The sequence below is a fragment of the Convolutriloba macropyga genome, chromosome 5, assembly GCF_964194025.1.
Source record: "Convolutriloba macropyga chromosome 5, txConMacr16.3, whole genome shotgun sequence".
NCBI classification, from domain to species: Eukaryota; Metazoa; Xenacoelomorpha; order Acoela; family Convolutidae; genus Convolutriloba; species Convolutriloba macropyga.
Window position 1 is genome coordinate 55,940,522 of NC_134472.1, and position 14,047 is coordinate 55,954,568.

General features: G+C 38.2%; 1 protein-coding gene across 1 annotated transcript in view; it reads right to left on the bottom strand.

Moving 5' to 3' along the window:
• The window catches only part of LOC142340423 (uncharacterized), a 464,952-nt gene that overhangs the window by 15,059 nt on the left and 435,846 nt on the right, over nt 1-14,047 (bottom strand). The window contains exons 18-20 of the mRNA XM_075390999.1: nt 6,529-6,831; nt 1,827-2,131; nt 965-1,152 (exon numbers count right to left, since the gene is read on the bottom strand). Coding sequence (XP_075247114.1) covers nt 965-1,152; nt 1,827-2,131; nt 6,529-6,831 — 796 coding nt within the window. The remainder of the gene's footprint in view (nt 1-964; nt 1,153-1,826; nt 2,132-6,528; nt 6,832-14,047) is intronic.

Consider the following 14,047-nt stretch of genomic DNA (forward strand, 5'->3'; position numbering starts at 1 on the left):
TTTGTCTTGCAAAAGGCTTTCATCAACTTTAAAAAACTTCAACCTAAGACTAATCAAACAAAAAAACTCAATCAAAAAATCACAAAAAAAAGAAAAAATTGCACCATTTTGAGCCTCCTAAAAATGACCTTTTAACCTAATTTAAGGCCATCCCAGCAGCTGCACCACACTAAGCACTTGAAGGACTACTAAAGCCTACTTTGAGCCTCTAATGAAACTAAATGCCCGCCTGGCTTTACCTGTTTATCCCGTTTTGAAAGATCAAAGTCATTGAAAAATGTGTAAACACATCTTAAAAAAAACACAGCGCCCCAATACAATTCAAATTCTTTGAATTATAAAAAAAATAGGAGCGCACTAATAGCCGCCTGGAATTGCTGACGCGGCTATTAATCACTCAACAACGCGAATGAACACAAAAACTTCTCTCGCTCCGCGAAAATTATTTCACAAGGCAATTTTACTCAATTTCAATTTTTAGATCAAAACGCCACCTGAACAAATAGTACTTCCGGTAGAAAAAACCTCAAGAAAACAAATACTCTTCTTCGAGTCGTTAAAAAGACACACGTTTACGATAATTAATGAATTATTTAATCTATCGTTTCAAACGGCATGACCAGTGTTGCCTTCATGTTTTCACGCCACCTGAACTGATGATTTTTGGTTAGAAAAACCTTAAAATCCCAGCTCCTCTTCGAGCAGCAAACCCCAAGACTACCGCAATACCGTCCGAGAAGCTGACGCGTTATCAAATTGTTTCATTGAGCAATAGACGCCTATTCAGCCAGCAGCTTTATGTTCTAATCAAAACATCCACGCATGAAGTTATATTTTTAGACGCCTAGTTCACCGTCCAGACACGTTTACTCACTTCCTCTATATACTGTGTTTAAGTACTAGGTAAAAAATCAAAGTTCCCCATTCCTCCTCCTTAAACGTGCAGCGTGTAGTGAGGCCTCACCTCCTAGTTCCATCTCTATTTTTGCCAAAAGCCTGTGGCTCGAACTTGGTCTGATTGCCCTCCTCGGCTGCAGTGGCCGGGGAGGTGGTCTCCACACACACCAAATGGGAGTCGGCAAATGAAGAGAGACTGAGACCAAACAGCATCTCGTCCTCCATCTCCTCACTGCTCATCAGCACCTCGTTCACCTGATTATAAAACACAAACCAACTAGCATCGCTGGAATTGCTCGCGAACGGCAGGCGAGCAGGGTAAATAACAAAACCGACTACCGTCGGGCTAACTGCTCTCGAACGACCGGCAAGCGGTTGGCTTCGGTAGTTGCAAGCTGTTGCTTAGGGATGCTAGCATTAGGATAGGGTGGTGAGCGGAGAGGTCAAATTTTAGATTAAGAACCGCCTTCACATCAAATTGACGTTAAAAACAGTTTCGGTCAATCGCATACTTGGAGAATACGACGGCTCTAAGAGAGCTGCTAAGCCACTTAATGCCCCCCCCCCCCCAGTTTTTCAGTGGCGCTACCACTTTTAAGTGGCTCTACCACTTTTCCCGTTTCTGAGGACAAAAAGTGAAAAGGGTGAAACGAAAAATCGGTCAAGCAAAAAATCGTTGGAGAGCAATTAATCAACGAATTGCGTAGACATAGCGATACGTCCAATTCGAATCTTTTTCCCCGCTAAATTCTTTTTTATTCTGCCTTTTTTTATTCTGCAGTATAATTACTTGTTCGAGTAATAATATGTGCATTTGTTTTAGTAGAGACTTATCTCAAACACTAACCTTTACTGCTTTTGAATTACTTCAACGTTTTGTTTCTTTAAATTTATTGATTGAAGTGAAAAGCTGTCAGAGTTATACTAACCGCGTTGTATCTGTTCCTGGGAATTAAGAAGGTTGCCGAGTTGCTACTCTTGTTATATTGACCCCTACAACTTTCTTCCTGATCACCCTCACCATCAACGCAATTCTCATCTTTCTCACTCTCAGTCGTGCGTGAATGAGAAGAGGATGTTTCGGATGTAGTGATGTGGGCGGATGCGTCCGGGAGCACTTTGAAGTCGTTGAAGTCCCAGTGGTTGAGATCCACAAACTGGTCCATTATGGATCCGGTCAGTTGGCAGAACAGAGGCTGTCGGTCTCGCACACTAACCAGGGGACAAGGGTACTCTGAAGTCAAATACACACTTTAATCGAGTTCAAATAAAGGTCGCATCGATTTTATGACAACTGGCTTTTACAATCCAAAGATTTGGATTGTGTTGGTGCGCTGTCTTTTTACGACTCGAAGAGGAATCATGATCTAGTATTTTTTAAGCGGTCGAGTTGCTCTGAAACAGGATTTAAGGGTCAATGCCGTACGTGCTAAAACTTTGATTTTCGCTTGTTGTTGAACAGAATTGAAGAGCGGGGAGTGGTGGTTTTGTTCATACAAGTTTTCGAAAGATAAGCGAAAAAGTAGGCGTAAACATATTTGCGAGCATTTTTTGATAACTTGCAGCTTTTTCCAAGCAGTTTAAACTAACTTTTTAAGCCAAAGTGATTTTTATCAACAATATTAACTCGTAATTGCACGTTTGGGAGCGTTTTGACCATCGAAGCAAATACTACACAAAGATTTGCAACTTAGAGCTGTTTTAGTCATTTTGCCGTTTTAGCTCTTCTTCACAGTTTCCGTATCCTTCTTCAATTTTTTACATTGTGGAAGTTTTCTTAGTTGGAGTCAGTTTGTTTAGTAAATTTGGTGACCATTTGAATTGATTGCTTTTACTTTTGAGTTGTTTTGGTGGAGATTTTGACAAAATTTTGCCTACTTCGGAAGTTTTCTCCGGAAGTTTTTTATCCCATTTGGAATAATTTTTTGGGTTCAGTTATCTATCTTCTGCTTATTTAGAGCTGTTCTTCGGATTATGTTACCACATGGGACATTTGAAAGTTTGAAAAGCCAGTTTTCATTTAAATAACTGAGGATACCTTTGATATACCTTTGTTTTTTTAAATTAAAAATTCATTCATTGCACATAAGCGGTATTACAAAATTTCGCGGGAACAAATTGTGGGATCTCATCACCTCTTGTAAAATTTTTCTGCAAAAAATATTGTAATCAGAATTCGAATTTATTTGTTTTGTTTCCACTGTTTTTATTTCCAATTTTCTCGGGGTTCGGAGTCGCGACTTGAAGAATTTCCTGAAAAATTTATCACATTCTGTTTTTCTGTTTTATTTTTTCTCTTTTTCTTTAAAACTTGATTAGCAACAAAGCCCAGTAAAAATCAGAAAAAGTATTTATTTAGTAACATTCAGTTGGAACGTAAAAGATTTTAACTTCGAGTCGATTCGGGAGTCTTCGGCTATGTTTTTTAAGATCTGTTGACACGTTCATGATCTTTAAATGTCGACAAGAAGTCAAAATCGAGTGGTTATTTCAGTTACGCTGAAATAGTAAGCAAAGTGAATTGACAATTGGGAATGAATCGTGACTTTTTTCGAACCAGCTTTAAAGTAGATGGAGAATTTGATGTTTCCACAAATTTTCGATTTTCGAGCTTTTCCACGTCCTGCAATTTGACTTCTGATTTAAAATTTTTCTAAGAGCGCAATTAAAATTTTACACATGTACTCTAATTTTACGTATTTGGATTTGCATGAAACCCTGAACCAACAGCTAAAGCTTCATCAGTTGCTAATAAAGCATAAGCGAATCAAATTAATACTCTCAGTTAATAGCTAAAGTGTTCTTTGATTTTAAGCCGCTGGAAAATTCAAATCCGTCAAGCGAAAATTTTACATGAAAAAAAGCCAACACGTTTACAAACAAAACTGACTTACGTCGGAAGCATTGCACTCTAACGGCTAGTGCGAGCTCTAATCAATTGGAGCCTGCTTCAGAGGGGGAGGGGTGTTGCCAAATTCGACCAAAAAATCACTTGCATTTGCATGAAAACCTGAACGCGCAACTAAAGCTTTTTATTACTTTGAAGATAATTGATAACATAAAATAATAGTAATTTTTCATGTCTTTTCGTATTTCTTTGCAATTCTGTTCTTTTATCACATAGTTTTGTTAATGGCAAATGTCATCTGTTTCTAATAAAGGTAATCAAATTAATACCCTCAGTTAATAGTTAAATAGTGCTCTAATTTTAAGCCGCTCGAAAAATCAAATCGGTCAAGCGAAAATTTTGCATAAAGACCAACACGTTTACAAACATAACTGGCTAACGTCTGAAGAATTGCTCTCAAACGAGTAGTGGGAGCTCTAATCAATTGCAGCCTGCTTCAGTGCGGGGAGAGTGTAGCCCGAATTCAACTAAGAAATTCACTAAGGTGCTTCAAATAACCTCATCAATTGACTTTTAGTATTACATTGCCTCCAATTGAATTCAGCTGTTCGAAATCGCCAATGAGTGAGAACTTTAGATCAAGCAAAACCCAGAAAGTCAAGGGCGTAAGAGTCACTCGAAAAGTCAAAAAAATGCCAGGCAAAGACACACACTTTTACCATAATTGTTTCTCTTCGAGAGCAAATAATAATTGCTTCAAACTTGGTGCGATATCAATTAAAAAGGAAGTACACCAATGCAATATAAATCTTTGGCTTGGATCACTTAGGAGCCCTATAATAGCCGGCTAAAAACAAGAGGGAGGCTATTAAAAAACATAACTGGCAGATTGCCAGAAAATAGCCGCAATAGCTTCGTCGACCTGCAGTCTCAAAAAACACAGTAAAAAAGACGGACCAAAAAAATTCGTCTTTCCATTTAAGGCTGATATATATTTTGATTAAAAATCTGTATAAGTCTTTGCTGCCTCTATTAGCTGCTCTCTAATAACCTTCATTTAGAGTGACACCCACCCATTTGACCTTATCTCTTTTAATTAAATTAAATAAAAGTCAATTTCAAAGTGAGGAAGTCATTTTTGAGTGTGAGGTAAGTCAAGCATCAAAAACATAGCAGCACAAGTACTGACGTACAATTCAAAGAACTTTCATTGACTAAACAGAAAACTAGACCTCGAACGGACTATGAATGGATTGTGAAAACCATTTAGAAAAAAATCCGAACCAAAAAATCGAAAAAAACAGAAAAAAATCAAAACGAAATTGCCTAATGTGAACAAACATAGCCGGCAGATTGCCGGAATAGCCGCGAAAGAATATACCTGCGTGCCATATAATAGATATAGAAACAGATACAGATCTAAATTGAAAAAAAACGCCGCTCAAAAAAACTAAGAAAAAAACATTCAGCGATAAATTAAAAAAGCTTATTAAAATTCATTCCTCAGAAGCCTCTTATTAGGGACCTTTACTGCACAAATGAGTTCCTTTGGCCTTAAACAAATTCAAATTAAACTTAAGTTTTAAAGTGCAAAAGTCATTTTATTGAGTGAGGTAAGTCACGTATGATCAAAATCTAATCACGCAGTTAACCAAAAAACTTATGCTAAAGCGAATGAGAAATGACGTCACGCGCGCAAATGCCGCTAGTGATAGGAAGAAGTCATCCAGAAAATTTGACTTTCAGCTTTGCTGTGTGAACAAATGTAAAACGAAAAAAGAGCGTCAGACGACGAAACAAAAAAAACCAAGAGCACCGCAATATAGCTTCGCTCAGCTTACAGCTTCGCAGCTATAAAAAACCAATAGCGAGAAAGCGAATTTTTATTCAAACACCGTTTTCTCACTCTATTTTAAAATTAGAGCGAAAAAAAATTCACGCCGCAAAACCACTCGCTTTTTCGCTCCATTTCCTGTTTCGGCGTGACCAAAATCACTACTCCAATTTGACTTCAAAAATCATGAAAATATGTGAACAGATCTTAAAAAAAGACAACGCCCCAATACAATTCAAATTCTTTGAATTGTAAAAAACCAAGAGAAGCGTAATAATAGCCCCAGCTATCGCTGTGCGGCTATTAACAAAGAAATAAATGAAAACCTCTTGTTCAGAAAAAATTACTTCACATGACAATTTAATTAAATTTCGATTTGGGTCAAAACGTTGCCTGTACTTCCGGTGAAAGAAACCTCGAGAACATAAAGCGACTTACTTCGGAGGAATTGCTCTCGAACGACAGGCGATGCAATTTAATTTATACGGGGCGTAGCTTCGAGAAGTTTTATGGGTGCAAAAACTGACCGAGCAGATCTTCGATCTCCGGACCTCCTGGATGTAAGTCAGACATCTTAACCTGTAAGCTACAATGGCTTTGACTCTTCCGCTCACAATAGTTTTTATATAAGCAACAACCTTGATTTCAAAACGAAAGCAACTTAGATCACTCAATAATGCGTGAAAAAGTCAGAATATTCTAAAACGAAAGCTCAAAAACGGTCAAACAAAAATTTTGCATGACACACACTTTTACAAAATTGCAGTTACAACCCAATACTCCTCTCCGAGTCGTAAAACGACAGCGACCCAACACAACAAATTCTGATTTTTTTTAAAAAAATTGCCCGTTATAATAGCCGGCTTCGAAGATGAGGGCGACTATTTGTGAAATTTTCCATTCGAAGTTTTTGACCATACTCAATTTTAATGACTTTACTTTGACTTACGTTTGAACGCATGGCCAATCCTTAGTAGAACCCGCAAGGGATAAACCTTTGCCCAAGAAGCTTCCCACTTGTGAAGGAGCATGGCAAACAGAAGAGGAGACCTGGACTCCCTGTCCGGGGGCAGGGGCAATCTTTGGTCGCATTGGCACGTTTGGGTAAAGAAAAGAACACTGCTTATAGGGTTAGGCGAGAGATCATCGTCCTCGAAGCTGTCATTTGAGCTGCTATTAGGCTCCTTCTGCTGACCCAAAAAGTCAGGCAGGAACTCCAGAGACATACAATCCAAGCTCTTATAGGTGATTCCTGAAATATAGCTTCCATTCACGAAAGCAATTTATGTTACCCACTCATGCTTATAATTTATTAGGCTATTGAAATGCCAGGAAATCTAGATATCATATACTTAAAGTAAAAACGAAAATTTCTTGTCTCATTAGTCAGAAAATTTTTCTAAAGGCTGCTAACTGGAACCCAGATATTTCAGATAAGCGAGGTATTACGAACATTGAACGATCAACATCTGCAATCAAAACGTGTTTTTTTCCTATAGACCAACTGCAAGATTCCAAAAATATGAAAAACCTTTTTAAAAATAGCCGGAAAATTGCCAGAAAATAGCCCGTTTACTCTACTGAGTTATGTTGGGATTGAAAGAATTAGAAAAAATAGAACAAAACATAGCCGCCAGATTGCCGCAAACTAGCCGCGATAGACGCTTGTGGCCTTCCATGAATTGAAACAACTAAAGGAATAAGATCGACCAACAGTCCTTTAATAGACCACTAGACTTTTTGGGTTATATTCGGACTGTCAATTTTATGACACATACGGTCTAAAAGGAAAAACCCTTAAAGAACTCTTTCAAAATTGATATTCGAAATCAAAAACTCGAGACAAAAAATCAACAATTAGGGCATATAAGTTTGGCACTACTTAGATGCACACTATTAACTAGTAGATGTTCATAAAAATTAAAGTTCCATAAGTGAGTTCAGAAGTCATTTTTATGAGTGAGGTAAGTCACGCAATTTACCTAAAAGCAGAAATGACGTCACCTACACAAATTTTAGCTGCAGAGCAGTAGAAGTCACTGAAGTCATTGAAAAAGACACTTCCAAGAAGTCAGGTCGTATGAATCATCGATGGATAAGACGAATTAAAAAAAACCACGATGTCCCCAATAATAGCCGCTATCGCTTGGCGGCTACTAAAAATGAGGACAGGCTAACAAAGTGTCAAGAAGAGTTCTGATTTCCTAATTTTCTGCGCAAGTTTCTTAAGATTTGTTAAATATGGCGAATTCAGCCTCTAAAAGCGAGGACTATAAGCGTCATACCAACAAATTAGGAATTCAATTAGTAACTTTGATATCTCAATACACGAAAAATTCACGAAAGCCTAATATTTCGCTAATTGTCAAAAAGCATTCTAACTTTGTCCGCAGTTTCATTAAAATCAATAAAAATGGGGATTCAGCAACTAAATTGGGGGACAATAGGCTGAAAACAAAAACCAACTAGCAGTATACTCTAAGGAACTTTGATAACCTAATGCCATCAGTCCTCAAACAATTAGTCTTAGTGCCCGCCTTTTATTGGTTTATCCTAATTCTTTTGATCACACTTTTGTTGTTATAATTGTTGCCTAATTGTTGTGATAAACTTATTATTAGATCCGCTATGATCATGATTTGCCTGTGAGCTGGAGCGTCCTTAAGGGATTTTAGAAACAGGCTCGTCAAGTTTGCCCTCCCAGTGGTCCTGTGTGCTGTTGGTGGTCTCGGGTCTAGGATCCCCGGGATTTGTGTGTTCTCGGGGGTCTGTGGCCAAACCGGGAGGAAACGACATCTAACCACCAGGTTGTACTGTTCCCACACACCTACACATGCTTATTTCGAATATATTTATGTAGTGTATGTGATATATATATATATATATATATATATATATATATATATATATATATACATATATATATATATATATATATATATATATGCTGTGTGTCTGTGAGTGTGCTCCTGTGTTTGCGCGTGATTTGAAGCTGATTGTACATAAATAAATCAGACGATACTGCTTCATATTTTTGCAGGTGATGAGACAATTTGCTGCACAGCTCCTGCACTGGAATGCACAAGATTTACTAATTGGCACATCCAGGACAAAAAATATTGAAGACAGCGCAGTCGGAGCAACCATCCACTCATATCGCGGAGCTAACCTAATCGACCTCTCCAATGCAGTCAACCAGTATCGTCCCCTCAATTTGAGATCAGTATGCATTGTCGCAGGATTCAATGATCACCACTACTCATGCTCTCACTTCATTGAATGCTACCAAGTTCTGTTGGATATCATATGTTATAAACTCCAACCACTTATTGTCGTGTCACCTAAAATAATTGCCACTTCAAATAATGAACTTGTTAACAGGAAAATATATTTCATGAACTTGGCTCTGCATCGATTTTTTCAATTTTATACAGTTCCTTTGATCATTTCACCATATTTTTTCTTCAGCAAGTCAGATTTCTGTCGAGACGGAATTCATTTCTCTTTCTATGGTAACAATTTGTTTACCCTGTAGGGTAATATCCTTTTGCAAAGACTTTTATGCATAGTTATATTCATCTTTATCAATAATCTACACTCGGTGAACAGCCTCCCTCTGACAAAGTCAGATACTCAAACCCATTGCTCTAAGTGTTCTATTCACCTCCGAGGAGTTGGAGTTTGGTGCTACGGTTGCGGTACATATATACATATCAAATGCTAAAAACGATCACCATCCAAACTTCATTTGCAAACACTGCAGTGAACCTGCGAAAATTGACCCTCAAGAAACAGCTAAACATGGCCCAAAACCCTCAATTGAGACACCCCCGTAACCAAGCGACTTTTGGAAAAATTTTCAAGAAGAACAAATAGAAACACTACGGAAATTTTACAATGAAATAGTTCACTGGAAACCAAACTTCTTTACCATTAGCAAAAATAAAGTAGGCTTCAAAATTGCAGATGTTATGAACATCATTCTAACCAGGACGCTTGAAGATGAGCCTGACTGAATGCGCTATGATTTGCACAATGATAATGCCGCATTTACTTCTCGCAAGATCCAAAAGTGGAAATGATGCTTCAATAACAAAAACTCTGTCTAGAAGGCTCGATCTGTGGATCAGGTGCAAATTCAACCTTTTTGCTGAGGTCAAGGAGATTAAATGGAAAACGAGAAGTGGATGAATTTAACACCTTTGATAAACAAATGGAGTCTGGTAAGATAAGGAATGCTTCACGATGTCTTTCAGACGATGCAAAGGGCGGTGTGCTATCAACATCTGATAAAGTGGCTATCAAAAGAAAAAAAACTGCACCGTACCCGATCTTCTACAAGAAAAGCATCAATGTAGTCAGAAAGCTGATCTTAAGTACGTAGCAACCGACTTGAAAAATCGGGATTTGCCGTTCCATCCTTCTATTTTTGAAAAAACTTATGGCTCTGAAATAAAACGAGCCGCAATGAAAACGAATGGCAGCCAGCCATGGCCCATCTGGTCTTGATACATGCAAATGGAGACCACTTCTGACATCATACAAATCCTCCTCGATCGATTTTTGCAAAACAGTGTCCAAACTTTCAATCAGAATTGCCACCGAATATAACGGTTGTCGTCTGATTGCACTAGATAAATGCCCTGGGGTTCGACCAATTGACATTGACGGGGTCTTAAGACGAATTACAGGTAGGAGTACAGTGAAGTGCGTTAAACGAAATCTCCAATTACTTGGGGGAACGTACAGATGTGCCCTGGTCAAAAGAGTGCCATCGAACATGCTATCCATACACTCCGGCGGCGCTTTCTTGAAGATCGTTCTGAAGGGATCCTACTCAATGATGCCAGGAACGCGTTTAATAGCTTGAATAAAAAAACATCTCTTAAAAACATCAGAAAGTTTTGTCCCTCAATTTATACAGCAACCAGAAATCGTATAAGACCCCATCAGATATTTTCATTGATAAAAGAGCAATCAAGTCTCAAGAAGGAACAACACAAGGTGATCCAATAGCCATGGCAATGTACGGAGTTACTACACTTCCTCTCATCGACATGCTCGAAGATCAAAATTTGACTCATAAATGGTACGCAGATGACGGTTATGTGGCCGGTAGCCTAGAATCACTGCGAATCGCGCTAGATAAGCTCTATGAACATGGCGGTGCATTCGGTTATAATGTGATCAAATGTCATCTCATTACAAAACCTGAGTTTGTTCAGAAGGCCAACAAAGTTTTTTCGGGATTAGATGTTGATGTTATTGAAGGTCATCTATTTCTGGGTTCAGTTATTGGTTCTGATGAAAGCTGTAACGATTTTCTGAAAGAAAAGTCAGTGAACTACTCTAACATGCTTGAGAAGCTCGCTAAACATAGTAAGGTGTCCCCTCAGATTGTGCACAAATCGTTTATAACGGATTGCAATACAAATTGACTTTTATTGCTAGGACTACTCCAAACGCGGACAGTCTGCTGAGGGAAGCCGAAAAAATAATTGATAAAAATCTTATACCTCCATTGTTGTATAATCCCTCTTACAATGAGATACTGGAAGGTTTTCTCTCTTCCGCTTAAAGAGGGTGGCCTAAGCATTCTTCTTCCTGAAGACAGGGCAAACGAATATGAAAGATCTATTCGGATTTGTGAGCCGTTACAGAATCATAACGCTATAGATGCAGAGTTTCATCAGGAAAAAATCCTTCAGAAAATCGGAAGAAAAACAGGAACAAGCTCGAGCGAAAAATTTTGCAATCAAAGATCTTATTAATAATAAAGACGCATATTCTCTAGATTTGGCTATACAAAAATGAGCATCATGCTGGCTAAACGCCCTTCCATTGAAAAGATATCATTTTGATTTAACCAAGGGAGAGTTTAGATGGAATTGCTCTTCGATATGGATGGGATCCCGTAAAATTGCCATCAAGATGCGCATGTGGAGAAAACTTTAATGTAGCTCATGCTCTTTATTGTCCAAGAGATGGCTATACGCACATAAGACGCAAAGAAATCCGTGACTCTTGCCAACCTGCTCAATAAAAGAGCAATCAAGTCTCAAGAAGGAACAACACAAGGTGATCCAATAGCCATGGCAATGTACGGAGTTGCTACACTTCCTCTCATCGACATGCTCGAAGATCAAAATTTGACTCATAAATGGTACGCAGATGACGGTTATGTGGCCGGTAGCCTTGAATCACTGCGAATCGCGCTAGATAAGCTCTATGAACATGGCGGTGCATTCGGTTATAATGTGATCAAATGTCATCTCATTACAAAACCTGAGTTTGTTCAGAAGGCCAACAAAGTTTTTTCGGGATTAGATGTTGATGTTATTAAAGGTCATCTATTTCTGGGTTCAGTTATTGGTTCTGATGAAAGCTGTAACGATTTTCTGAAAGAAAAGTCAGTGAACTACTCTAACATGCTTGAGAAGCTTGCTAAACATAGTAAGGTGTCCCCTCAGATTGTGCACAAATCGTTTATAACGGATTGCAATACAAATTGACTTTTATTGCTAGGACTACTCCAAACGCGGACAGTCTGCTGAGGGAAGCCGAAAAAATAATTGATAAAAATCTTATACCTCCATTGTTGTATAATCCCTCTTACAATGACAGATACTGGAAGGTTTTCTCTCTTCCGCTTAAAGAGGGTGGCCTAAGCATTCTTCTTCCTGAAGACAGGGCAAACGAATATGAAAGATCTATTCGGATTTGTGAGCCGTTACAGAATCATAACGCTATAGATGCAGAGTTTCATCAGGAAAAAATCCTTCAGAAAATCGGAAGAAAAACAGGAACAAGCTCGAGCGAAAAATTTTGCAATCAAAGATCTTATTAATAATAAAGACGCATATTCTCTAGATTTGGCTATACAAAAATGAGCATCATGCTGGCTAAACGCCCTTCAATTGAAAAGATATCATTTTGATTTAACCAAGGGAGAGTTTAGATGGAATTGCTCTTCGATATGGATGGGATCCCGTAAAATTGCCATCAAGATGCGCATGTGGAGAAAACTTTAATGTAGCTCATGCTCTTTATTGTCCAAGAGATGGCTATACGCACATAAGACGCAATGAAATCCGTGACTCTTGCCAACCTGCTCAATGAAGTCTGCGATGATATCGAAGTAGAGCCGTGTCTTCAGTCTTTGCAAGGGGAAACCTTCACAAAAAGAACAACCACTATTGATGACAAAGCTCGAATAGATATCAAAGCTAATGGTTTCTTCGATTCACATTTCAGCAGAATGTTCTTTGATGTGAAAGTGTTTATTCCGTATGTGAAGTTTTGCCAACGAAGCATACCGGATTCCTATAAATATCACGAGTACATCAAGGAGCAGAAATACGAACAAAGGATAATCGAAGTCGAGAAAGCCACCTTCCGTCCGTTAATCTTCTCGTATACAGGAGGAGCTGGTCCTCCATCATCAAAAGCCATACAGGGATTGGCTTACAGGATCAGCGATAAGAAAGAAGATTCATATTCGGACGTGATCACGTACATAAGGACAAAATTAATTTTCGCTCTTTTGCGTAGCTCCATACTCTGCCTCCGTGGCGCGCGCTCCATGCGCCGGCGCCTTGCATTAGAAGCGTCGATAGGAACCATTGTAGAGGAAGGGAGGCTGTCGTGCTAAATGCTTTATATTTTTTCTAATCTTGATTCAAAATCACTACACATACTTTAATTGCTATTTACCATATCGATTTTGTTTATAATTCTGATGCTTTATTTTCTTTATCTTTTGCATCTGATACTTCAATTTTTGATTACTGTCAGATTTTATAAATACACACAGGAGTTGACTTGCTGCCCCCGAGTTGACCGACTACCCTTTTAGGGGAGGGGCTTTCTCTTAATAATTGACCCTTTTTTATCAAATTTTTTGACTTGTTGACCTTTAACGTATTCGCGTAATTTTTTAAACTAGTTCTACAATCCTTGCAGTTTAAATAGTGAGTGAGTAAGGCAGAAATCAAACGTGAAAGTCATGAATTATGATAATCATGAACGAAAAACGTGATCGAAACGTAAAACGAATTTAAAAACGGAGACCACCTAAGTAATCGCCATTGAGGCGCTGACGGCACCTATTAAACAATATCATCCACACTTCAAAATATAGCCGGCTGATTGATGGAAAAAAAACACACGATCTCCTTGACCTCCTTCGGAATTTAAACAATCAAGAATTGAATAAGGGAACATTTAAATTAACCACCTGTTAATTTCTAAAATTCTACCAGTTAGATTTGGATTAAGTTATATTACCGGAAAATAGCCTCCGTTGATTCCTGACAACTAAGACTAAATAGAATCGGGCATATAAAATTGTGTTTTCTATTGCTCTATTTTTGCTTTCGTTATTCGATATTGAATTTCCTAATTTTAGATTTCTTTACTGAGCAATTGACAAAAAAATGTACGAAATTGCTAACAGTTGGATCTCAGCA